Source organism: Phoenix dactylifera, unplaced genomic scaffold (assembly GCF_009389715.1).
Source record: "Phoenix dactylifera cultivar Barhee BC4 unplaced genomic scaffold, palm_55x_up_171113_PBpolish2nd_filt_p 001569F, whole genome shotgun sequence".
NCBI classification, from domain to species: Eukaryota; Viridiplantae; Streptophyta; class Magnoliopsida; order Arecales; family Arecaceae; genus Phoenix; species Phoenix dactylifera.
In genome coordinates, this window is record NW_024068876.1 from 58,539 (window position 1) to 85,047 (window position 26,509).

At 36.3% G+C, this 26,509-nt stretch overlaps 2 protein-coding genes across 6 annotated transcripts; both read left to right on the plus strand.

The window, feature by feature from the left end:
• Positions 1–85: 85 nt before the first annotated feature.
• On the plus strand, positions 86–18,797 carry LOC103719956 (probable starch synthase 4, chloroplastic/amyloplastic). Of its 5 annotated transcripts, XM_026809723.2 has the most exons (23): positions 86–402; positions 487–591; positions 1,525–1,628; positions 2,370–2,417; positions 2,494–2,524; positions 2,613–2,691; positions 3,935–4,063; positions 4,179–4,401; positions 4,889–5,023; positions 6,523–6,627; positions 6,861–6,959; positions 8,547–8,676; positions 10,821–10,871; positions 11,586–11,696; positions 12,079–12,188; positions 12,347–12,512; positions 14,936–15,022; positions 15,142–15,210; positions 16,455–16,568; positions 17,800–17,861; positions 17,930–17,980; positions 18,066–18,162; positions 18,354–18,797. In XM_026809723.2, exons 3-23 carry the CDS (start codon positions 1,624–1,626, stop codon positions 18,471–18,473), a joined length of 2,022 nt encoding a protein of 673 aa, XP_026665524.2. In that variant the 5' UTR covers positions 86–402; positions 487–591; positions 1,525–1,623; the 3' UTR covers positions 18,474–18,797. The 5 variants fall into 5 exon arrangements, with proteins under 5 accessions (XP_026665524.2, XP_038978472.1, XP_008807669.2 ...); XM_039122544.1 differs by lacking the exon at positions 1,525–1,628; XM_026809728.2 differs by lacking the exon at positions 487–591 and having other exon boundaries at positions 387–402.
• Positions 18,798–20,200: 1,403 nt separating this feature from the next.
• Positions 20,201–26,064, plus strand: LOC103719987 (GPI mannosyltransferase 3-like). The gene is given in 10 exon segments (XM_039122546.1): positions 20,201–20,680; positions 20,683–20,798; positions 20,875–20,992; positions 21,338–21,442; positions 21,557–21,840; positions 23,105–23,386; positions 23,502–23,697; positions 23,942–24,093; positions 24,708–24,870; positions 25,775–26,064. Coding segments are annotated over 10 exon segments (1,605 nt in total). The 5' UTR covers positions 20,201–20,518; the 3' UTR covers positions 25,802–26,064.
• The last annotated feature ends 445 nt before the right edge of the window (positions 26,065–26,509 follow it).

The following is a 26,509-nucleotide window of genomic DNA, read 5'->3' on the forward strand; positions in this document are numbered from 1 at the left end:
TGTGTTAAAGCTACATGAGTTGTTGTTTGAAAAAAGTAAAAGAAAATGAAAATGAAGGAAAACTAAAAAAAAAAAGCAGGGCCCGTGGGAAAGCCAACAAGAATTCACGTGATCCGTTCGCCTCCCTCCCTCCCCTCTTCCTCCATCCCGAAAGCTCTTCAAGAACTCCCACAGCCCATATCTCTGCTCTACTCTGCTCTCATCTCTTTCTCCATCGAAACCCTAAGCCATCTCTCCTTGGCTCGCTCAAGAACTTCAGACCCCCACCCTCCGCCGATAGAGTTCGCCTCCGATGGAGGCCTTGGGGAATGCTGCAGCCGCCATGGCTTTTCCTTTCCGTCTCCTTCACACCCCGGCTCCCGGACGGCGGAATCTAAGGGATCGCGTGTGCTTCTGCGCGGGGTAAGCAGTTACGGTCTTCACTTCAATGGCTTTGTTTGTTTCTTAATGGCTTTCGATATCTTACATTTTCTTTACTTTAAATAGTTAGGCATTCTAGGTTGCCGCTGATGATATCAAGATTTCGGCTAGGCGTTGAAAGATTCTGACATATTGGTTATAATGGTAGATGCAAACGTTTGTTTTTATGAGGTTTGTCACCTTTCAACTGATTGTAGGCGGGCTTGAAAGCTTTAGAGTGTCTAAATTTGATTTTTTTTTGAAGATTCAGATTGCATTCACGTTACTTATTTTACAATTTTGGATCTAGAAGATCTCATGGTTCTTGAAAATCGTATAATTTTTTATTGGGAATACTCGGGGATTCTTGGTTCTTGGTGCTGATTTGGAGTTCGTCTCTTGATGGTAAGGCTGAACTTTTAGTTGGTGGATTTAAGTTAGGATTTTCAGTATTTTGAGGATTTTGGTCAGAACATATGCAAAATTTGAAGGAAATGAGCTTTACCACCTTAGAAATAATTATAGGTGATCTTAGTGTCTTTGTAGAGTGCTTCAATTTGATGTTTTATACAAATATTTTCACTAGGATCAGTGATTGAGATGACCCTCAAGGATCTTAAAACTCTGCTATCACATCTATTAGAATAGTCCCAGGACAATTTTAAGTTTATGGAGTTGGTTAATTAAAGGATTTAGAGGGCTAGAAAGGAGGCTATTTCCCATGTCTGAGTTGAAGAGCCCTAAAGAATGGATGTTCTGAGTTGAATAATTCATTGTTATGTTGACATGGTTTTAATTGACAAAGTCTTTTCACATGAGAGATATTGAGCTCTGATTGCTCAAGCCCTACAATTTTGATGTACTATTCAAACAAAAACAGATTGCAGGGCATGGAAGCAAGATTTATTTTAGTTTTTCCTCATAATATCATATAAATTATTTAATTTAATTAGTTGCTCTTGATTCGAGGAGAAAAAAGCAATCAATTTTAATGCTTGATTACGAATCACTGAATGAAGATTCTACCACAATAACTATGTAATCAAATAACCTTCTAATCAGGAGTCCTGCTTTCATCAAAATAAAGTTCCACTGGTAATATTCTGGTGTGTTACATTGTTCTAGGAAATACATGCAAAAAAATGGGAGAAAAGATAATGGAGCCTTAGATGGGAGCGCTGAGCCATGCAAATAGACAACAGAGACAAAACAAAAATCTGAAGAATGAGTTACTTTTGTTAATCATGCACCCTTGAGAATGACAATTCTTACATTTGATTTTTAATGTTCCAACTTCCAAGGGATGAGAAATATCTCTGTTAAGATTTTAAGGCTCAAATTCCCTTGATACATTAGAAGTAACCATGTAAAGGAGTGCAAATATAAATGGTTTTCTTTTTCTTTAACAGGGTTGATCAACCCCAAATGTGATCACAGGAGCCCCCCATCTTCATAAAAAGATTGTTTATACTTTGAGCTCATTCCTTGTTCTGCATTTTTTTTTTCAAATAAAAAATCACATATATGAATTCGGTATGTAAATCAAATTACTGATACCTGCCCTCTTTGGCTCTTGAAGCTATTTCTTTGTTGAACTTATGTTCTCTGTTGACCTTTTGCATGTTACTGTATCACAAAAGAGACCTATTGATTCCAACGGTTATTTTTCCTGTTCTGTTGCAATAAATATGATTGTTCCAATTTGCTTTCATGTAAATAACTAATCTGTTGTTTTCCCTTGCACTGATCATAGAACAAAAGTGCGCTTAACTATTATTAAGTTTTATTGCACTTGTATGTTGTTATTTATGCTTACTAATAGGTATATGTGGATGCATCTGTGTCTCTTTTCGTGTTTGTATGGTTTCTTCACTTGAAGATACATGCTTAGAGATAACACGCGATGTAATACAGACACGTGCACGCTCTTTCTGGTTTTGACTTATTGACTAGCTTAACAATTTCCATAGGAAGGATGATGATGCCGCCAACCTGTTTGCTGGACCTTCGCAAATTAAGTGAGTATACAATCATACATCAAATGCATTTTCCACTGATGAACCTCTAACATAGCTGCTTGTTTGATGCATTTAGGCTTGAAGGACATAACGTGGACATCCTTGAGGTATGCAATAACATTCTGAAAGATTTTGTTAATTTCCTTTTGTCCCTCTCCCCCTCAAACATTGTAGTTTTGCTTTAAATTGTCTCAGGAATCATTTGCACCATCTGAGAGAAGATTGGAAATGAGTGATACTGACATTTGGAAACTCTTCAACGACGCTCAGCGAAGTGAGGCCTCAGTGAACTTAGTATTTTTCCAAGGAATCATGCATTTAAATTAATTTTGTGGTGAAATCTATGTAAACATTATTGCAATTATGCTCTTTTAACTTATAGCCAAGGTTTTCCTTAGTGCTCAACAATGAAATTCTGAGATAGGCATCCAAAGTGAATACTTTCAAGAAGTATACTTTCTCCCATTAGCGTTTTGAATGGAAACCATCTGGGCTGTGCCAGGCGGCTGCATAGGCTAGGTGGTTCAAACTTCTTAGGGTCCAACTGCCTAAATGAACTGTGTAGCTTGGCCACCTAACAGATGCCGAAGCAGCCTTGCCTAGGTCTAGACTAGCCAGACTTGGGCTATCATTTGCAGTGGGACATGTATTAGGCAGTGTGGTTAGGGATATTATGCATTTTAGGTGGGCAGATTATAAAATCCAGCTGGATGGGTGCATTCTAGCACCCTCAGTCTTTATCATTGTGCCTAAACAATTTACTTACATGCAAGCACCAAGTTTGTTGACATGTGGTATGCTGTAGAGTTGATTGTTACATTAATTTAAATTATTAAACCTTTTTTATAAATGATTAATTTTTATAATTTTTTTAAGGTAAAAAATGTATATTTAGTATTGCATATTCAATTAAATGTAATATTATTTATTTAAATTGCATTTTGTTTCCTTATATTTACTATGATTTATTTTAATTTTCTTTAAAATATTTATAGATGTTAATTTCTTTTGCTTTTTATAATACAATCTGCTTAGGCGTTTGCCTAAGCATCCATCTTCTGCCTAAGCATTATGCAGTCCCTAACCACCAGCATATTGCAACTACTTTTTAAGACATTGGCTTTCGGTTTTCGTGGTTAAATTGTGCCCACTTTATATATATATATATATATATTTTTTTTTTCAGATTGATATATGTGCTGATTATAAGGTGCCCAGTTAATATTTGTCATATTGATAGATGTGCTAATTATAATGTGTGCGTGTATATTCCTTTGGCTCTGTAAATTAACCCTTCTAATTGGTTTTAGAAAGTTTACATTTTGTAGAATTCAACAGTTATTATTTGGTTTCAATATGTTCATGCTTGTGTGATTTTGTGATTGTGTGCTTCTGACTAGCATGCCGACATTTAGTCAAATAGTGTCTGTCATATTTAATTGCTTCTGAATCAGTACATTTCTATGCATGATGTCAAAGCTTCTAAAATATTGTATTACTTTTCTATGAATTGTTAGATATTGTATACCTGAACAAACAACGCCTTGCGGCTGTAGAGGAGCTGAAGAAATTACAAAGAGAAAAAGAGTTGCTGTTGGGGAGGATAGAACAGTTGGAAGCAGGAAAGCAGATGAATGTAGTGGAAGGTGATTTGGAAAGTGTAAACTTATTATACAATGTAATTTATGGTTGTTTTATATCAAATCATGATTCCATCTCTATAAACATTCACTACATTGATATGATACTATCCTTTGTTAGGTACTGTCACTAAACCTATGTTACTCTCAAGTTTCTCTGAATTGCTACTGCGGATAGATTCAATGGTTCTCTTGGGTATGATTGGTACCAGTGAAGCATCTGATATCAGGAAGAAGGTTATGGACAGGAAAGATAATATACCTGATGTCTTTCATGACATCCAACAGAAAACGGATATGGAATTGCTGTCAGAACTTCGTCAGTTTTCAGAGAAAACAATGCGGTATGCCAACCTACGGCTAAAAGTGATGGCAAGGAATAGACAGCTAACTTGGTTGCTTCTTTATTTTGTCCTTACTGAACTTCACAATAAAGCACACTAGCTCTTCTTAGCTGTAAGAATGACATACAATTGCATTTATGATTTTGACATGCTAGAGAGCTCAAGACCTTCTAATTACCCCTGTTACTTTACTTTGGTGCAAGGATTATCATCATGTCAACTACCAGTACGGAAAGCCTACAATGATTTATGTTCAACCATTTCACTCCTGGCATACTTTGAAGCAAGTTGCCTTGCCAGAAATCTCAGATTAGTGGCGCTAGTCTGCCGGATATAAAGCCATCATAATATTAGGCTATGCTATATTTTGCACTTGTATAACTATAAGGAATAAATGTATTTAAGAAAGTCAACTTTATACATGAATTCATTTTTAGAGTCTGGTTTGGTTTTTTAATTCACCTTCTACTCTGGCTCTGAATTGCAGAAAAGCTCTGCACATTGTGCACATATGCAGTGAAATGGAGCCAGTTGTTTCATTTGGATCCTTAGCATCATGTGTGACAGGTTTGTCTTGTGCACTGCAAAGGGATGGCAATTTGGTGGAGGTTATTTTACCTAAGTATGTAGCTTTTTTCTGTAACTTACATTTAAAAGTCCTTGCACATCCACTTATGAGTCCTTTCTCATGTAATTAATTGTTACTATTCTTTTACTTGTTCGCTGTTGAACTGACTTGATTTATAAGTTGGCAACCTAAATTCTTGCATTGGAATTTCTAACATATGGATAAACTTGGATGATAATAGTAACATAATGGGTGAGAGTGATGTTTATCATGTTAGTTGGACCCGTATAACAGGACCATTGGGTAAGGCAAAGGAATTTTGACTAAGATCTATTGCCGCATATGTATTTTATATATACATATATGGCACTTATTCTACATCACTAACCCAAACTTGGTGTGAATAGAGGCAAGTGCTTTGCTTTCATATGCTAATATTTTTTTACTTCGTGTTGCTATTGTGTCCTTTTTCTGGGTTGCAAGCAACATATATGTTCAAAGCAGCTTTTTTTTTTCAAAAAAAAAATCCTTGTTACAGATAGCTGATGGAATGCTTGCAATTCGAATATGTATCACAATTTGTATTTGGGTTTTTTGTTTAATGTCATTCACAATCCTATAAGGAGAAGGCCACTGTCCAAGGTGTGTCAGCAGCAGCATGTTGATATCTTTAAATAAAATTTTATATGCAGCTATGCGGATAATAAAAAGGGGGTGGTACATAGTAGGATATATCAACACTTTTGAAAGTACATTTTTTCTTTTTGGCAGGGATATTTGAAAGTACATTGACAAGACAAAGTTTATACCCAGGCTGGTGGGAGAGATTTGTTTACCATCTCTTATCTTCTATATGATTTATGTTCATTGGTATAGTCATTTCTGGTGGTACATAATACATCTTGGCATTCTATATGCATAACCACCACATATATATGCATTACCATAATTTTATGCTAACCCATTGCTTCAGTCCCGGCCATAAGTTATTATAAATGCATATTAACTTTAGGGATTAAAGGACTCGATGCATTATATGCGTCAAGCTTACCTTGAACCTACTGTACTTTGAGATTACTTTTGGCATCATGTTTTATGGTAGTCTTGGACATCAAAACCATTGAGAAAATGGTGACAAGGAGCACCCTCAAACAAGCTCCATCAATCAGATTGTGTATTTGTTTGTTTAAGTATTTACTTTTGCTATTCTTCATGGTAATGCACATGATAGTTACATTTGTTGTCCAGAGATGCAGCATCAAGAAAAACCACTATTTTTAATCTATGTAGTAGTGAAATTAGGCTCTCGTGACTAGTTATTGATGTCAATTGCCTATGGAGGACAATTGTTTATTATTTTGATTTGTTTGTAAGAATATGAGTGTGATCGAGTATTGGATTCTGATTCATGAATCTGTTTCTTCCTTTTGTCTTTTCCCATTCATTTTCTTTCGTTGGACTTTGGAGTTTGTCATAATTTTGACATTATCAACTTGACTGTAGAATGGAAGTTCCATGCTTTTTTTACTTTGATAATTCTTTGATATAAACAGGTATGCAAACATGGACCTTGATGCTATCCAGGGATTAAGGAAAGCAGAAGCAGAATTTGATTCTTATTTTAGTGGTCGCTGGCATAAAAACAGAGTATGGATAGGGTGAGATATGTTAAGCAGTTAATGCCTATCTATGTCATATTAGTCCTCACATGACCATTTTTTTCAGTTTATCCTTATTAGGTACTAAAGAGAGATAGGAGCACGAATTTATGTGCTTCGCTGTCACATAAGCATGACAAACACACACATCCATACACTCTTAGAAACACATATGCTTCCCTTATATTCTCATATTGCCCTTATGCTGATTCACTAGTTCTTCTCTGATCCAGTGTTGCTGGTGGTCTTGGTCTTACACTAATTGAACCTGTTTACCATTCATCCTTTTTCAACCGGGACAGAATATATGGCTACTCTGATGACTTTGAGCGGTTAGTGGATTCAGTTCTAGAATTGAAACTCCAGTTAGCTTGCTCCTGTTAAAGGATTTTATAGTCTGAAGAATTAAAGACAATCATGCTTCAATAATTTAGAAATCCATGATATCATGTTATTTTGTAAATAAATAGGCATTATAATCTTGGAAGTTATAATTTTTATGGAAAAGTAGTTTTGAAACTTATAGAGTTACTATGTCATCTAGAAATTTCCTTCCACAGCACAGATGTTACACTTCTTTTTTTGTTTTTATTTAAAAAATCTGTGGAATACTATAGATGAAATTTGTCTGAACTTTCAGGTAGCGGATGTGCTCGGTATTGCTTTAACCTAATAAGCATTCGCAGTTTCGCACTATGTGTTATTTTGCACTTACAATGAATTTGAATCTTTTAGCTCTCCCTTCTAGAAAGTAAAAATATTTGAGGGCAAGTATTTAACTGAAAGTGTGACTTTAGGGCACAAAGACAAATATATGCAGTAATGAGAAACTCAGTCTAAAAAGAGGACAATGCCTAAAGGCTACATTTACAGTCCATTTACATTCTTATTACAGCTACCCATATACACTCATAAGAAATGCATAATATTTAAGCAGAGTGCAAATAGAATATCTATGTACTATCACGTGCAGGCAAGGCTACAGGCTATCACAATATATTTCCCTAAATGCATTGACCACCCCAAAGAGGCCAAAGTATCACACACTTGCAGGCCATAGAAAGCAAGAATGAGAGCATCAGACCTTAACCTACAGCTACATGGATTTGAATGGAAGCTTAAAAATTTTTATTTGCAATATTCACATGGAATAGGTATAGTATTATTATTAAGTGATCTATATATCTTGATGATTATAATGGTTAATTGGTACAAATGCAAGGAAGCTAGAAGCATCTTAATGAAAAAGAGTGAGAAAGGTTTACGGACAACAAGCAATGTTCAAGAACAGTCAGCCAACTATGGAAAGAATGAAAAAAAGATTGATGAGCAAGGGATTGAGAGACAATGATAATGCCGATGCCAAAAAGAAGGATAGGAGACTCTGCAAAGATGAACCTTTTTAGAAGTGCAAGAGGGCTCTAGAAACTTTTAAAAGCTTTAAGAAAACAATGAAGGGGCTGTAGCTAATACTTTAGTCCAAACTCCAAAGGAGGGAAAAGATCACTGCCTGAAGGCTTATGTTCCAATGCAGAAGTACAACTAGAAGCTGTAAAGTGGATAAGGATAAAATAAAAGAATCAAAGTTTTCAAATGTGAGTATGGAACAAACAGAGGGAAAATTTAAGCAACATAATATGTCAACTTTGCAATGCAGGAAATGAAAGTGCATACTGTCAAAATTTTCAAAATTGTGCTCCTGGTCCCAGTCCTGATGTGCCATGCAATAGATGACCTTATACCTTGTCTGTCAGCGGCACATGCTTTTGAACTTTTCTACCACAAGTCCTTCGATATTTCCTTGTACATGGCAATATACCTTGCCAATCAACAGGCCTTATAAATGTTTTATTTTATTTTACTTTATAAATTTTAGAAGTTGTTCTTTGATACATCATCCCTCTCTCATGTCATATCAGATTTACCTACTTTTCCCGTGCTTCCATGGATTATTTAGTGAAGTCTGGAAAGCAGCCAGATATTTTGCACATACATAATTGGGAAACTGCCATCATTGGACCACTTTTTTGGGATATTTTTGTTCATCAGGTTGGTATTCTCTGCAATCCTTCTTGTACATGTCACCTATTACTAGTCTTATCTGCTTTATTGAAGTGAGTTTTACATATACTTTGAAGACTAGTACAACGTTATTTCTAACTAAATAATTCTTGCTCTTAATGTCCTTTGAGAGCCATATGGCATTTGATTTCTTAACAAAGTCACGCAATGATTTAATCTTTTACTAGTCCATACATATTTGTAAAGGACACTGGTCTTTTTACATTGTTCAATTAATAACAAAAGCATATGCTTGACTGAGCTTGTTGAAGAATGTGGGAAGAGGAGAGGAAGAACTAAGGTAATATCAGTGGAAGTTGTGAGAAGGGTATACAATAGCTTGAAATAATATCAATGATAGATCTGAATAGAAATTCTTGGCAAGGATTCATACTGCTTTGAGGTTTTTAAACATGGTTTTCTGGTTATTTCTAATATTTTTATACAATACATACTCTGGCTTTTATTTGACACTGAGATAGCAAAGAATATGTGTTTTGTCTTTATCAAAAGAATTATATAATGCAACTGAAATGACAATTCTATAACCATAACCATAACCTTCTAGCCTTTTTCCAACTATTTACGGTTGGCTTTATGGATCTTCATTTGCCAGTTATTCTTAGTTGGTCACATATTTTATTTTGGTCGATCCTTAAGTTCTAATTTCTCTCCTTTAGTAATTTATTCTTAAGATAACATTTTTTCTTTTAAATTCCATCATCATATTTTTGGATATTTGTCAATTTCTTTTCTTTTCTTCTTGCAATTAATGGATAACTTTATTACTAGTTATCTATGTTATGTGGATACTTACAATACTTGCATATTGTTCTTTCTCTTCTCTTGATAAAAAAGTAATCTATTTGTGACATTTATTTACTCTTAAAGGATACTAAATATTCATCTTTCTTCTTAAAAATAAATGTTTGCAATTGCTAGGTTATAAGCTACTGCAAATTCAAGAATTGTATCTTCCATTAAATTTTTGTCCCCACAATCAAATCATCCATGTACACTCTCGTGCCCCTTATTTTGCTTCTCTACATGCTCATGTAAGTCACTATGTACAAATATCCTTTCTCCTTCAGGAATACCTTTCATCAGTTCATCCGTTTCTTTCCAAAGTTGTTGCTCAATCCTCTCCTCTAAGCCTACTTGTGGTGCATAAGCACTAACTATGTTAGTAATCTCCTCATTTAGAACTAATAAGGTAACTATATAGTGGCTATTAATCTATCATTTATCCTTTGTACACATCCAATTTTATTTGTCAATTCCTTACCAGCTACTATTTTTACATGATTTTTATTTTTATTTCTTACCTACATACAATAGCTTATAACAATCCCCTATATCCTTTGATTTTTACTATATTTCCATTTAATTTCTTATAAGCAAGCAATATTGTTTTTCCTATGTGTCACTGTATCCACTAGTTCTCTACTCTTTTCCGTCAAAGTTCCAATATTCCAGGTAGCAAATCTAATTCTCTTCTTCTATATAGTTACCTTATTTACATTATGTAATTTCTCGTCGCCTTATTGGTCTGATTGGCGGTTATTGTACTAGCTTACTACTAGAAGACTCTATAATCCTAAATAACCTTTGCTTATTTGTCGTTGCGGTCGGGTTATGTCATGGCAGGTTGTTTATGGGCAATGACCTAAACGACCTTTCTCATTTATCAATCTAATCAAGTCATGCTGTATTAAATTGTTTATGGACAACAACCTAACCAATTCTTGCTCATTTGTCACTATCATTGGGTCATGTTATAGTAGGTTGCTTATGGACAATAACCTTAGCGACCTTTGCCCACCTCTCACTACAATCGGGTCAAATTGTATGGCAACACATAGAACAAGGGATGCCCTAACATGTATCAAATTAGAATCTATTTCATAGTAATTGACATATTTTTTACGATCGGTTATCAACATGACTCAACCCTCCACCTTTCTCATCCAGGCTTAGGACCGGTCATGGCGATGTACTATCGTATTCATGTATTGTTCTAAGAATTTAAGTTTTTTTTGGTCTATCATGTTCTGCAAGTGTTGAACTTGAATAAATGGTTTAAAGTATTTTTAGCAAAATATGCTGCCTAACTTCGTAATTGTTTGTTTCAGGGACTCGGTGGTACTCGAGTATTGTTCACGTGTCATGACTTGAGTTCCCAAGTAAGTCAGCTACTTCTATGTGGCTTTTTGATTTGGCAAAAGCAAACTTCTTTCGACAATAGAAGCTCATAAACAAATATAACTTACAAATATTAGGACATTTATCTGGGAGAAGGTTTTAAATCCCACATCATCACTCTCTAATACTCAAGGCCAGATGCAATAACTAATTGTGTGGACCAAATCCATGAATCTGCATGTTAAAAACTTTTCCACCCTCTCATGTTCTAACCCGATGGAGGCACTTACCATGTCACTTCCAGCATACAATCTACAATAACCTTTTCCACCTCACCTCACCTACCTTAGGCTAGCTTAATATCTTCTATGACCAGCACCATTGCTAGACTTGGAGCCAGAAAATAGTTGGACTGAGCCTTTACATTCTAATTCTTTGGTGATGGCTGAAGAGTCTGGCAACATCCATATATTCCCCTCAAGGGATTCTCTTAGATGGATGTTCTGATCAGAATGGGTGGTTGTCTCCCAAACATCAAATTGGTCAAAGACCAATAGCCATTGCATCTACTAATCTTTTTTACATTGGAGACCTATAAATGAACAAGATGATCCTGACTTGAAAAGACAATATAGGTTAGCACAAATGGGTTTCCTTTCTTTTCCAAAAGAAGTTCAACCTCGTATTTAATTGTATGCAGTAATTATTGTCACTAAGGGTAAGTTTTTAACTGATGAAACCCTTATTATTTGTAGTGTCTTGAGCAGCCAGATAAGCTAGGGCTTTGTGGTCTCGATCCCCATCGACTTCATCGTCCTGATCGGCTGCAAGACAATAATAAAACGCATCTTGTCAATATTTTGAAGGTCAGTCTTCTTTTCACACTAAAAGCTTTCTTTATCATTTATGCAAACTCTAGAACAGGTTGTGATGCCTTTATTATTTATGCAAAATTTGGAACATGGGTGATGCACTATCTTCATCGTAGTTGCCACAGTAACCCAAAATGTGCAATTCCAAACTCTAGAAGTAAGGCGCAACCATTGGCTGTGGCAGATGGCCAAGATTTATACTTCTATAAGGTTTCATTCCCGACAGTAATACAGGTCCACCATATGGAAACAGAACCAAGTATATCAGGGCTGCTTATAGATAAACATTCTATTTGTTATTCATTGATGAATATTTGTCCATTGATGTTGGCAGTCTTTGATATGAAATTGACTTTTTTTGGCTATATCTTTGCAGGGTGGAATTGTTTACTCCAATAAGGTAGTTATGATGTCATCCGTTCTTTCAAAAGAAAGGATTATCCATAGTTTAAGCCATGGGTTGGAACCAACATTAGCAATCCATAAGTGAGTGAAGTTTTTTTGAATCATTTCGACCATTGGACCAGATATTATACAATCAAATATTATACAACTGAGATGCATGTGATGTTTCATTGATTTGACATATCATTTGGAAATGACAATTTGTAGTTGTTTTTTTTTAAATCTTTTTCCTTTTCTAGGGAAAAATTGTTGATAGCTCCTTATGGATTTGATGGCACAAAGTGGGATCCTTCCAGAGACAAACTTCTTCCAGCAAATTATTCTGCAGATGATATTGGAGGAAAAGCTGTTTGCAAAGTTGCACTTAGACAGCGCCTTGGGTTCTCTGGATGTTCTTCTGCAATTGTATGTGTTTTATATACTTTCATAATATATCCTATGGACTTTTTCGTTACTTTATGACTAATTCTGTAAGCAATTTGCTCACTATTTATGATTTCAAATCATCAACTAGAAATACTAGTCTTTTCTTATCAGATTTCTTTACTACATCTGAAGATCATCCAATGACTGACAAATGGTGTGGGTTAACATTGTGTTCTCATTGATATCTAATAATCGAGTTTTATAATTGATTCACATATTTCTTTTATATAAGAAGTACTATGAAAAAGTTAGGAATGAAAGATTGTAATTCAGACATATTTGTCTATCTCTTGTCCTTGATTTTCTACAACGTCTTCCGCATATAATCTGCCTTTTGGACATGTGAAGAGGATGTGCCATGTGTTCTCTTGGAGTCTTTTATAAGCTGATTTAATAGTGGTCAACTGAGGTGTTATATTAACCCAATTCTGAGTCTTCTGTATCCATCTCTCAAGTTGGATTTTCAATTACAAGAATTGCTTGTGCAGTGGTCAGGTCAAACATGTCCTTGCCAAAGTTGAAGTAACAATCTGTTTGCTAATTTTTGTTAGCATATGAGAATTTATCTCCCAAAGAGCTTTCAATTTTGGTAAATTAGGGATCCACTGGTTTAGATTGTTGATAGAGTGGCTGGTTCCAGGTACCAACATGCCCCATCTGTATAGGAGACCCAGCATTTAAGCATATTGGACAAAATATATGAGTGATTTGCAAGCCCAGAGAAATGTGACCCAAAGAGAACCTTGATCCTTAAGGAAACACTAGCTGCGTTTCATGATAAGTGCTTCAAAAAAGATGGCCACCTTTCTAATCACAAGTTGACCTTCCTCTTTAGGAAGCCCCACCAAAAATCTCTAACAAGATTGGTAAGTTGAGCACACAAGCTTTTTGAAGACTCATGGTTGCGATTTGGTTGACCAGAAGTGAAGAAATCTCTGACTTGGTCATGACTTATGACAATGTCTAGCATGTGAAAGAATAGTTCGACTTCCATCCTTCGAGTTTGGAGCTTATCAACAATTAATTTGAATGCCTGACTTTTCAATCTACTCATAGAAAGAGGATTGCCAAGATAAAATTTCTGAAGGATGCATCTCTTTCACACCCAGGCTGCTAGAAATGAGTTTTCAGTGCCTATGATGAACATATTTAGTACGCCAGATTGCTGATTGTTTAAAGTTTACTACTTGTTATTTGCTACTTTGATAATCAAAATGACATCTTTTAAGTTTTTCCCTTTAGTAATAGTTGCCCATCCAAACAGGAGTAAATCATATATGAACATAAGATGAGAGATGGGAGGAGCATGCCTAGCAGCCTTAAGGCCATAAATATCTTTCCTTCTCATTTTCTACTCCAAGATGCACATCTCTTCAGAATGATGAGAAAAAGATAAGGGGAAAGTGGACAACTTTGTCAGTCCTTTTCGGGGCTTGAAAAAGCCACCAGATGCTCCATTAATCACCAAGAAATAGGAGACTGTGGAGATGCATTCTCTAATATTAGTAAGTTACCTTGTCCACATTGATTATATTGCACGAAAATGAGATTTTTGGTATCATGCCTTCCTAGTCTTTGTGTACTTGTGAGATTTAAAGTCGATATAAATATATTATTATTTCATAACTTGTAACATATGATTGAATCAGATAGACAATTTAAACTATATTGATCAATATCTCTTTTTTTGAAAGAAATATTGATCATTATCTTATGATTGTGTAGTGATATCATTAGATTAGATAAAGAGAGTTTACATGGATGACATCCGCACATACAGTTTTGTCCATGCATGAAGCCTCGGCATGTTGTTGTACATTTTTGGTGTGAGTATTGGGAATTGTATATTTTGTCTTCAGGCCTCATTAGAATATGTATTGACTATCTCCTAACACCCAGTTCCCGACGCCCACAGTGAAGGAATGAGCAGATGTTTGCTTAATTGTAACTGAAGCTGTGGCTTGGTGGGGGCCAATTGGAAAAAAAATGATCCACCCACTGGATGTTGGGTAATGAAAGAAAGACCTATTTTGATGGCCAACGAAGTGGTACTGGATCCTGATATGCTGTACTGCACTATTGGATTTATTATTGTCTCCTGACATGGGGGCGTGGGTGGGATTCATTTAGGATGCCTGTTAAGTAGTCGAATTTTCTTAGTTCAATAAGCAGGAATGCTGTTAAGTCATTGAGCTTAAGCTGCTAGATGATTGTCTTTTTCTATATGCTCTAAGATACTAGTTGTCATCTAGATGATTGTCTTTTTCTATATGCTCTAAGACACTAGTTGTCAACTACTTCTCTTAAACTTTAATTGATACTGTTCTCTATTTTTCATCGTTACCACTAACCATCATTATGCATTTCTGGTTCTCAAAAGCTACTGAAATTATCCTTATCAGGTTGGGTGCATCTTCTCTGGGGTTATAGACATTGATGTGGATAATTTAAAACCAGCTATTCAGCATGCTTTGAGAAAGGGTGTTCAGGTTGTCAACCATATACTTGACAGTTGACATTGTTTTGAAATTTGAAGTATTGTCCCATTGAGAGTTTATACGTCCCTTGTAGTGTTATGAGATATAACAGTTTTGCTAATTGTGCACAGTGCATCTTCATGGGGCTGAAAACACCTGTCAGGAGCACTACCATGCAAGCACTACAAGAGGAACTTAAGGTTAGTATCTTGCTTTCCTATGATTTTCTTTGACAATCAGTGCATGCAAGTATCAAGATGCCTTGAGTCCCAAATTGATATTTTGATTTCAAACTTTGTTGTTCTTTGCTAATAGGATGTTTTAATTCTACTAGGCCATTCTTGTAGCCATACTGTATAACATGGTGACCCATAAATAGCCTGAAGACTATTATATTGCTTAAGAGAAAGAATACATATAGAAGTCTTTTACAACCTTCACCCTTTAGAAGGACCCTCTCCCCTAAAAGCAATACCATTTTCCTTGCGACAACTCTGTAGATCTCGACTAGCGCACACACCAAAAGGAAAATGCTAAAAATATTAACTGCAGAACTCTTGCTTCACATCTAAGAAAAATTTTGGACTTTCAACCTTTGCCCTTATATTCAACTAAGCTATATATTGGATACATGCATGTATGCATGGGTGCTATATTTATATAAGTTGAGCTGGTATTCTTGCAGTAAATTGAACCCTCAATCCTACAGGTGCGAAGTTGATGATGGGTCTTTTAAATTTAGAACCCACAGAATTGGTCATTGTTTACAATATATTAAATACCAGAAAACAAAAGATTATGTCTGGGAAGGCCCTTGCCTATTAATCAAGTACACAGAATGAATAGTACTAACAGAGTTAGTGTGCATATCTTAGGTCATATAACTATTTGATCTTGATCTAGATATCTAAAAACAAATAAAAACCACAATCCAATTAAGTTGGTTGCTTCCGAACCATAAATTAAATCAAAATACTGTATCATATGGTACAACTTTCTATTTGACAGCCACTGAATGCATTAGGGAAGATCCTCCAAAATTAATATTTTCTGAATTCTGGGCATTTTGAAATCATGTTTAATGTTTTACATTTTCAGTTTTGAATTTCTCATCACCAATTTTGCATCAGTAGGTTTAGATCTTCAATTCTATCAGAAGAAGACTGTGTGTATTTGTATGTAGACATGTACAACCATCAAAAATGATAAAACTATTAAAATTATAAAATGGTTCATAAATTATGCTAATAAATTCTGAAAACTTTTATTCATAAAATCAGGAAAAAACTTGAGACAATAGATTTGAGAATGATTTGATTAGTTGATTCTTAGAATTTTTAGTTTGTTTGGCATGCTGGTGGCTTGTCTTTTTCTTTCTTTCTTTCCTTTTGGCAGTAGTTTTATATATTTTCCATCTGATAGTTTGTGTATGCCATGTTTGCAGGATGTAAATATGAGATTCGTAAACAAGTATGATGAAGCCTTGTTACACCTAATTCTTGCAGGTTCTGACATAATTTTATGTTCTTCCTTCGACGATCCACTGTTTCAGATACCAGTAAGTCAAGAACAATAAAATAGCTCAAGCAAGAATAGAAATTTCTGTTATCTAGTACAGTGTGAGACCTTTTTCCTTAAGATCATGCAAGCAATAAGGCTTTAGCTTTATAAGATCCCTATTTTGAGATTAATAATGCTGTTCAATGGGCCATATCATGTTCCAGCTTAATTTACCTTGCCACAGATACTTGTTTAAGTTAATATAAGTTGCAAATGTTGCTTGTTTATACGAATCAAAGATCATGGTTAGTGCTGAAGTAAGATCTATATTTTCTGCAATTTTCGATAAAATGGGCAAGGACATGTGACAGCTGGCAAACTTTAGCTCATGATTTTTTTTTGGTAGGAGATGAAACTCCATCGATTCATTTCAATGAGAAAATAAAACGAAGAGTGTACAATTGAAAAGGCTGATGCTGCAGTTCATGGAAAACAATGAAATCTAAATTACATGAGGTTCTTTTCATGTTTTGTGGAAGAAATTGACAGCCGATGGCCAAAACACTTCCACCTCTCGCTTTACCTCATCCCCATGTGCGGCAGCACCCTGAAATATAGCTTGATTTGTAGTGTTCAAATTCTCCACCAAAATAGAACCTCTCATCTCTTTCTCAACTTAACCAGTTTGCGGAAGAAACTTGCCTTCTAATTTTGAAGTTAATATCTATTCACATTAATATAATTCAACTGTTAGTTGTATAGCTGGTAAAGGGATAAATTAAAAGGTATCATAATCCATATTTCTATTCACAAGCATGATGACAATAAGTTTGTCAAATGGCCAACCATCTTCAGTGTTTAAACAAAGTTTAAATAGATTGGCTGAATTAATAAATCTAGCATTGTGCACTTGATGCTTTGATTTAAGCATTTGGCAGTTAAAATTAGATATGTGAAATTATAGGTTGTCTTTTGCTGGTGGCAAACTTTGAGGGTTGATACATTGAGGGTTGATACATGCACATTATACAAAGATCTTAAGAATAATTAGGCTTGTTTGGATGAGTAGTTAGATGCCTAGGACACCATTTCTGACCAAACTTATACTAATGCAACAAGCAAAGTGAGTGTAACAGAAAAAATAATATGCGAAGCTTTTTTTGAGTAGAAACTCTATGGTTTATTTCTTTCCATTTTCCTTCCAAGTCAATGGCCACAGTAGCCTTTGATAATGCCTTCTAAGGGTTTGGATTATTCTTAATACTTTATATACTTCATTATGTGAACAGCTTAAAGCCATCAAGTATGGATCATCCCCGATATCATTAGACATTAGAAATGGTGGATTCAGGTAATTGTTTTTATTGATTATTGAAAATTCCAATGAACAAGCTGAAGGGCTTCTTCGGATGTTGACAGGCAATTTGAGGGGCATGACTTCAGAAGCATCTCTAGAAAAGAAGGATTTAGGTAAATATTTCTTTTCAATTGCAAGGAGTAAATAACAATTGAAGTAGGTATTGAACATTCAATCTTCTCTTGGAATTATATGCAGGCAATCTGAGCGGCATGACTTTGGAAGCTTGATGTCAACACAGTACATCATCTCTACATTTGGGAAAATGTCTCTCTACCAAGCCCTTGATGAAATTGTAGGTTCAGTTTGATTATTTCTCTCTCTTGAGGTTGTTTTACCATCACCTAGCAGAATGATCCAATGTATTTCCAACTGAAATAGGCCTGCTTTCATTTACAACCATCAGATCAGAAACTAGACTGTTAAAGGACATGACTATTAGTTACTAGGACAAGCTTATAATATGTATTTTGCTTGTATCTGCAGAATAATGATCCATCCCGTTGGACTTGGAGGATGAAGGATGGGATGTCAAAAGACTTTTCATGGGATGCTGAATGCCTTGACATACACTGGGCTGCATACACCTTCATAAAAAATTTATGAAGGAATTGCATATTCTGCTGCAGTTTGTGATGTGTCAATTGCAAATGCACAGGCATAGCTGTTCTTTTCCTGGGGTGTATGTCGCTACTCTGAAGCTGCATAAAGGTAGGTAGGTAGATAGATGAAATGTCTATTCCCCGATGTGAATGCAAAAAGATTGTATATTGTTGATAACGAGAATGTCAAATGCGGTATAGTAAGTGAATATTTTTCTTTTGTCGCTGTATTCTTAAGATCGGTAATTTGACTGAAACTGCAGAAAGTAGGCGGATGATGAATGAAATGTCCACTCCCAAATGAGAATGTGAAATATTGTAAAAAGAACTGTACGTTGTTGATGATGAGAATGCCGACTATGGCCTAATAAGTGAACATTTTCCCCCTAATAAGAAGGCAAAAATGAACATTTTCCTTTTCATATTTTAACAACGAGAATGTGAATGCTAGTCATTGTCTTGTTGGTTTGTGATTGAATAATGGATTTCATATGCAGCGAATAGATTGCCTGAGTACATGAAAGATTTTCGCTGGTCAATGCTTCATCATCATCATCTGGATGGGCTTGCTCGTGGGGAGTAACAAGGCAATAGGAGAAATATCTTCGACTAAAATAATCATAGCAGTTCGCTGGATCCTTTGTATTCTAAGCTCTCCATAGAACATGTTGCCACCGGCAATTGGCCCAACCTAAGTGCCGAGTTGGTAGGTGTTGCTGGAGATCTTGGCTCATTTGCCGTTTGGATGAGATCACTGCATGCCTCCGTGGCGATATTTTAGTGGCCACTGCGCTTGATCGGCGATGATCCCAATATCAAACACCCACGAGTTGGTATTAGATGCGAAGGAGCAATTTCGAACATTGCTCCAACATTGGTTCTAATTTAAAATAACAAAAACAAGGAGGTTCCTTCGATGCCTAAGCCAGATGCAACTTTTAGAAAACAGGAGGCCAGAGAAGCAGCATAAGAGAGGCACTGCCTCTAAGAGAGTTGAAAGAGAAATTATCTGGAGAGTCTCTGGGAACGCAATATATAGGTGAGGGTCAGAGTCCATCGTCGAATAATTTGGGGCTATATGATGGTTGATAAGACAACAAACTATTATTCTTTGTTGGGTATTGTGTTTGTTAGAAAATAGTTAGCGATTATGATCAAGTTGTTGCTAAATATGAAGAAGTTTGAAATACGGAGAATTTTCGGCACATCTTTCGGATCAATCATATGGCAAGCTTTGAATGATCGGCTTGCCACTGGGTGGCAAGTTTTTATTGGCCGATTCGATTTGTGGTCAGTTTTGAGATATATCAAAGCATATTATTATCGTTTTTGTCCATTGTCTCCTTCTTCATATGAATTTTTACATTTTTATTTTTATGAATATTTTATTTTTTTCAAAACTAGGATGGGAGGGCCTCTCTCGATCTCCTTGTGAAGACCACGCCCATCGAATGAGCAAACACGCCTGCCAATTCGCATGGGGAGCGGGAAACCCAAAAGAAGGTGCACCTAGTAGCTACCACCCGGCGAACAACCCGATCCGCAATTGAATACTTCATTGGATTCTCGATAGGACCGAGAAGTTATATATGATCGGGGCCTTATGTACGGCCATCCGAACATGCTCTGAAGCTGTTCTGAGATATGTGATCTTGCGTGATCGGATACAAATCCCACACGACCAAGAATAAGCAGTGATCGGACGGTCGTGCGCTTGAAATAATATCTCGATGATTTTGCCTTCCGAAGATCCAACTCCGATCCCCGCTGCCCCAACAAAAACTGCAGTCCTCCGTACCGAAAGAGAGAGGAGGAGTTGCTCTCTCGGCTACATAAGAATGTCGCAAGGAACGGTGATCCGGATTGCGGAGCTCTCGAGCGGCGCGCTGTCATCCGAACGGCTCAGATCGACTGGCCTGATCAGGAGTTTACCAGCGTTTGCACGCGCACGGCCTGTAACCGTCGGTCAGATCCGAATGCACGCAGGGAAGTGGAACACGGAAACAAGAATTACACCGTGCTCGCTCGTCGTCAATCCCTTCACCGAAAATGAGCCATCGGCGACGATCGGACTTGCCTCCGTCGAGGACGACGGATCGCACCCCAAACCCCAAGTCCTGCCGAGGAGGAGGAGGAGACAGAAGGGAAAAGATGTCGTCGTGGTCTTCGAGGGGGGTCGCCTCCGCCGTCTTCTCGTCGAAGAGGAGGGTATGGGATAATGGGCGTTGTCGCTTGCCTTCCGAGCCATCAATTCGCTGCTGGTTCAGACCTACTTCAACCCGGACGAGCACTGGCAGTCACTCGAGGTCGCCCAACGCATCGTTTTCGGGTATCATTTCCTCCCTCTCTCGCTCCCAAGAACAGCTCTGCACTTCGATTCCATTTGATTCGAATATTGATATTAGGTACGGGCATCTGACCTGGGAGTGGAAGAAGGGGATCCGCAGCTATCTCCATCCTCTGCCATTCGCTCTGCTCTACAAGATCCTGGCTTTCCTTCGCTTGGACACCCCTTGGTTCATGGTGACTACTCTCTGCCTCCTCTCTCTTCTCCTTATTAATTTTCCGCCTAAAATAGGCAGGATGAATCTTTTGGGCGTAAAAAGAGGGTTTCTTGAAGGAATTCAAGATAAAGGTTCTCAGAGCCATCACGAAGACACGAACTGATTATTTAGATTCATAGTCAAGCAGATCATTTCAAGGATTCTCTTTCTTTTTGACCTTTTTCTCGAAATGAGCAACCCAAATCTTTTCAAGAATTCTTGTGCCCGCGAGGCATTGTTCTTTTTCCCTCTTTCCTTCAGGGCTAATTCACAGATACCTGCTTCGGACTCTTTGACTTATGGTTCTCTGTCGATTATTTCTTAGGTGAAGGTTCCACGGCTTCTGCAATCCTTTTTTGCAACGTTTGGCGATCTGTACCTGTACAAACTTTCTAAGCTCGTGTTTGATGAGCATGTGGCACGATGGGCGGTATCCTTTCAACTTGTGCGCGCGCGCGCGCATTCCTTTTTTATGGAATTAAATACCACGGTAAATGCTATTATCTTATTTTATAAAGATTATGTCCTTAACTCTATTGCGCAGCTCTTTTGTCAATTGGCAAACTGGTTCATGTTCTTCTGCATCACACGAACATTGTCAAATAGTTTGGAGACGGTGCTGACTGTGATAGGAATATTCTTATGGCTCTCAGCTGGTGGATCTTCGAAGGGATCTGCTGCTGCTTCAAGGAAGGGTTTGCTTGTAGCAGCATTAGCTTGTGCCATTCGACCAACAAGTGCTATTACATGGCTCTATGTTGGGTTGCTGGATCTAATTGGACTGCAGTCAAGATTTGAGTTCCTCTTTTTTGAGGTAATTCCTATAGGGTATGTAATAAATTTCTGTCTGTTTGTCGTAGCATTGCTTATCATCTTATTTTAATTCAAAACTTGAAGAATTTGCAATTTGCAAGGTTGCTCCTTACATTACTTTTGATTCATAGCACAAGGAAACATACAAGGAAAGTATGCATAATGCAATTCAAAATGAAACTGTCCCTGTCCTTTGTCAACTGAGTTAGGTTTTAATGTCAGCAATTGCATTATGAAGTTTCATGATAAGGTGATTTATGCTTGCTGCTTGCTTCACCATCCATAGATTGAAGAAGATTGAAAAAGGAATCCAAACCTCTTATTAACTAAATTCATGATGCAATACTCTTTTTATGGCACAACCTATGGTACAATTTTCAATAGAAGTTTAGGAAGAAACTAGCCAATCGCTTAAGGTGAGGAAGAGGAAATGTGAAACTAAATCACATAAAAAATATGTGCCATGCAAAAAATTCCTAAACCACAGAGGATATATTGTTGCCCTATAATGTTTGCATGTACCACTGTAATCATCTATGGAAACGACAATCGAAGAGTGTATATCCACTTCACACCGCTTATATTATTTAGAATTTTTTTCATCTATCTCTTGCCATCAGATTCAAGCACCTACTTTATGCCATCCTCTATTTGTTTATTTACTTATTTTTTATCAAGGATCGAGGTTGGTATAGGCTTTGTCTTTTCTTGATCAAATGTCATTACATAATTTTAGGAATATAACCTGTTCTGTAAGCAATATAATGCCATTAAATTAGTAATTTCTAAGCTATATTGCCTTTGCGGAAATGATACCCTCAAAAGTCTGGTTGATCCACTAAATTCTCAAATGGACTACGAGACTACAAGATCCAGAAAGATAGTTTTAGCAATCAACTACAACATAAAAAATGCAAAATAAATGAAAGAACAGGGTAGACATGTCACAGATAATGAACTGTGTATGGAATGTAGATCAAAAGTTCATTTTAGTTTCAATCAAAGTTGCTGCTGACTGTAGGGAGGTTTTGCTCTTGAGACGACATAAAGAAAGGTAATTGTTGTAGATGTTGGCAACAATCCTTTTCAGATTTTTATATCCTGACTAATTATGTCTTAATGACCTATTGCTTTAAAGATTAAGCTTGATGATGGGTATAACTGCACAACAAGCTGACACAGTTTCTTGTGTGTTACTTTTTACATATGCTGATATGCAGTCCCTTTTTTTTAGCTATTATAATTATCTTTCTCTTTAATAATTTTCTGACATTGACAGGGTTTTGGTGGTTGCCGTTGCACTTTTATTTGATTGCTGGATGTATGGGTCATGGATATTTGTGCCGCTGAATTTTCTTAAGTTTAATTTCCTTTCTTCTGGAGGGGACTACTATGGAACTCACAAATGGCACTGGTACTTCACTCAGGGGTTTTCAGTCATGCTCTTGACTTTCTTACCGTTTTCAGTAGTTGGCATCTTTAAGTCCAAGGAATGGAGGCTTTCAGGTCTAATTGCTTGGGTTATAGGGGTTTTTAGTATGCTTGGTCACAAAGAATTCAGGTATTCTCTAATAATTTAGTTTCAGAATGTATTGTTCTGGTTAAATTGATGGAATGCCATTTATCTTTAGTTGCTTTCTCATCACTTAATTCATAAAAAAGATTGGATACTACAGGTTTGTTCTGCCCGTGCTTCCAATAGGTTTGATGTTTTCCGGATATTCCTTAGAAATTATGTTGAAACCTGATCTTTCAGATCCAAAAAGAAGATCCAAATTTTGCAATAGATGCCCCTCAAGAGTGCATCTGGCTGTTCTTTTCCTCAATTTGAGCAATGTTCCGATGGCATTATATACGAGTTTAATCCATCAGGTAACACAATGCTCATTAATATTTGTAAAATCTTGTTGGTTTACCTTTTCTCTTTTCTTGTTTCCCATTCTCCAAAGTTTAGTCTAAACAAATTCTCTTGCATCATATCATAAAAGTGGATAACGGAATTACCATTGACATCTTCAATGTAGTATATTGTCTCTTTTGTCATTGTTGTCGGCTTAGCTGGGTTGGGGTTTAAAAGTTTCTTTGTTGATTCTTACGTTGCAAATTTGCCAGCCAGAGAGGAAGTGAAGATGTTATGTTCTATCTATCTAAAGAAGCCCATGATGGAAAAGTGAAGAGCATTCTATTCCTTATGCCCTGCCACTCAACGCCTTATTACTCTACTTTGCATCATAACCTCCCAATGCGCTTTCTGGATTGCACTCCGGGGTGATTCCTTTTTGAGCATTCTTTCAACCTTTATTTTGCATATGTAAATTTCATGGTTAGAAATAATGGTGTTGTAACCGTTATAACACCCGTTGTAACGGTTTAGGGACCCCACATTACATTATTGAGGTAAATAAAATGGAAAAATATAACAGCTGTTGTTTTCTGTTATTTCCCATTATAATGGGCTCTTATAACATAAATAATAAATGTTATTTTCACTTGCAACTTCTTTTAATAAAATAATATTCTGTTCAAAATTCAAAACCTTTTGCCTCAAAATTCCCTCCAAAAGTGATTGCACGGTCCAAAAATAATACTATTTTATCTAATGAAAAGTTAGTGGGAAAGGTAATGCCATTTTTTCCCATTATTACCCATTATTTTGGATCATAACAGTAGCCATAATATTTGGTGCTTATATTAATATCAAAAATTTGCAACTTGCTTTTTGGGAAAAATAATGGATGCTATAACTGTTATAATGGTCAATATTAGTTTCAGTGAGGGTTCTATGAGAAAACATGTTATTGAGGACCTTGATATTTGGTCAGAAATACTTGTGCATCGAATATGAAAGTTTATTACTGATTCAGATTTTTTTTTGTCTCCAGTGGCAACAAAGGGAACCTGGATGAGTCAGATCGTTTCATGATGGATCCAGCTGGTTTTGTGACTGACATGTTTAGAAATTCAACTCTTCCCAGTCACATAGTACTATTTAGTTCTGAAGAAGGACTTTTAAGGGAGTTGCTAATATTACATTCCTTTAGAGAGGTAAAGTTACGATGTGGACATAGTCAAGCACATACATTAAAAATAATAGTCTAATATGCTTAATTTTTTTATGAAAAAATATGCTTAAATCTTATTCAATGAGTTAATTGTTTTTGCTGCCAAAACATGTTGATTGACTGCAATAGATTGTGCTGCTATTTACTAATCAATTCTAAATCCCCATTATTGTGCAAGTAATGCATTTTCACCGGGACGGTCAATTACCTATATTTGCCCTAAAGCTTCACCCAGTGCTGCACTGTTAATTAACCAGTTGCATCACAGGTATGCTTAAATCATTTGATGATTATTATTTACTATGTTTCTTCTTGAATTGCTTATAGCATAAGGTTGCAAGTGTTTTCAAATTTTCAGTGTTTTTCGTTTTCTGCTTAGACTTATAGTGTAGATTATATGAATATATGATTTCTTTCCTTTCTGAACGTGAAATTAGTAGAGCTAACCAATCTTGGAGCGAAATTCTAAACAACAAGCATATTCCTTGAAGTTGCAATATCCAGATAAACTGGAATACCCTTGTTGGCAGTTTTTTTTTTTTTAACAGCTGTATAACAAATAATTTTTTATTCTTTTTTTCTTCACAACTAACTATCTCCGAAGGCATTCTACTTTTGGTTAGTCTAGATCAGCAATCCCCCATGGTCAATCTATCTGGTATCGCTATTCTTATACATCTTTTCTTTGTAGTGCTGTTGTTTTTTTCAGACTAGTTGGTGATGATTTCGACAGATTGATCACTTATTATTTGCTATATTCTCTTTCTCTGTTGCGATTGATAAACCTTTTTATGTCAAATATTCATTATGCTGTTTAGATTTTTCTCACTATCATTTCAAAGTGGACCGTGATCTTCAAGCATCTATTACCGTATATGCTCTCGCAGATTTTTGATGACTCTGAATCTCCATGAACATGCTTCTCTCGACTCTTCTGGCCTTTGTATATTTTCCGTTCATCATTTGGTACTTACGCAGGCAGCTTAATTTCTTTTGAAGCCAGACATCTTCACGGAAATTTAATAGAATAGTATGCTTCATCTGCACAGGGTTCTGATTTGAAATTCACTGTTTGTCATGCTGCAAAAAATTTAGAATTATGTACTGCTCAAACAATTTTTTTGTGGTTTCTTTTGGAGATGTTATCGTCGTACACAATGAAAGCATGCTTCCACCACATTGATGCGGCTTCTTCTCTTTTTGCTGAAATTTGCTAAAATTGTACGCTCGAAAAATAAAATTTCATGTAAACTTTTTTGTTTTTTTTTTGCTGCATCAGACGACTCATACCAACCTGGTATTAGGCATATCTCTCTCACCAATCTGAAGGACCCTTGGAGTGATTAGCCACAAAAAAGCCACCTAGTTTGCAGCTCCATTAGCACCTCTGTAGACGTACTTGGCTTGGAAGGTAATGTCGCCACGAGCTATTCTTCACATGTCCGGAGTAGGAGGTAGCAACTACCAATGTCTTCAGTACTTTTTTGGATCCAACTAATTATTGTAACCGAATTACATTCAAGTATGATAGCGTTGGTCAGTAGCACCCACCGAGCATGATACAAACCAGCCCAAGCTGTCCTTAGCCTCGCTCCAAAAACTGAAATGTTGAAGATCAGGCA

Bases quoted from the DNA above. Each gene is read 5' to 3' on its own strand.
- LOC103719956 (XM_008809447.3), top strand. From the start codon at position 293: ATGGAGGCCTTGGGGAATGCTGCAGCCGCCATGGCTTTTCCTTTCCGT. The intron at 2,525-2,612 runs GTATGCAATAAC...AAATTGTCTCAG, and splicing joins ATAACGTGGACATCCTTGAG to GAATCATTTGCACCATCTGA. The intron at 15,211-16,454 runs GTTAGTATCTTG...CCATGTTTGCAG, and splicing joins CACTACAAGAGGAACTTAAG to GATGTAAATATGAGATTCGT.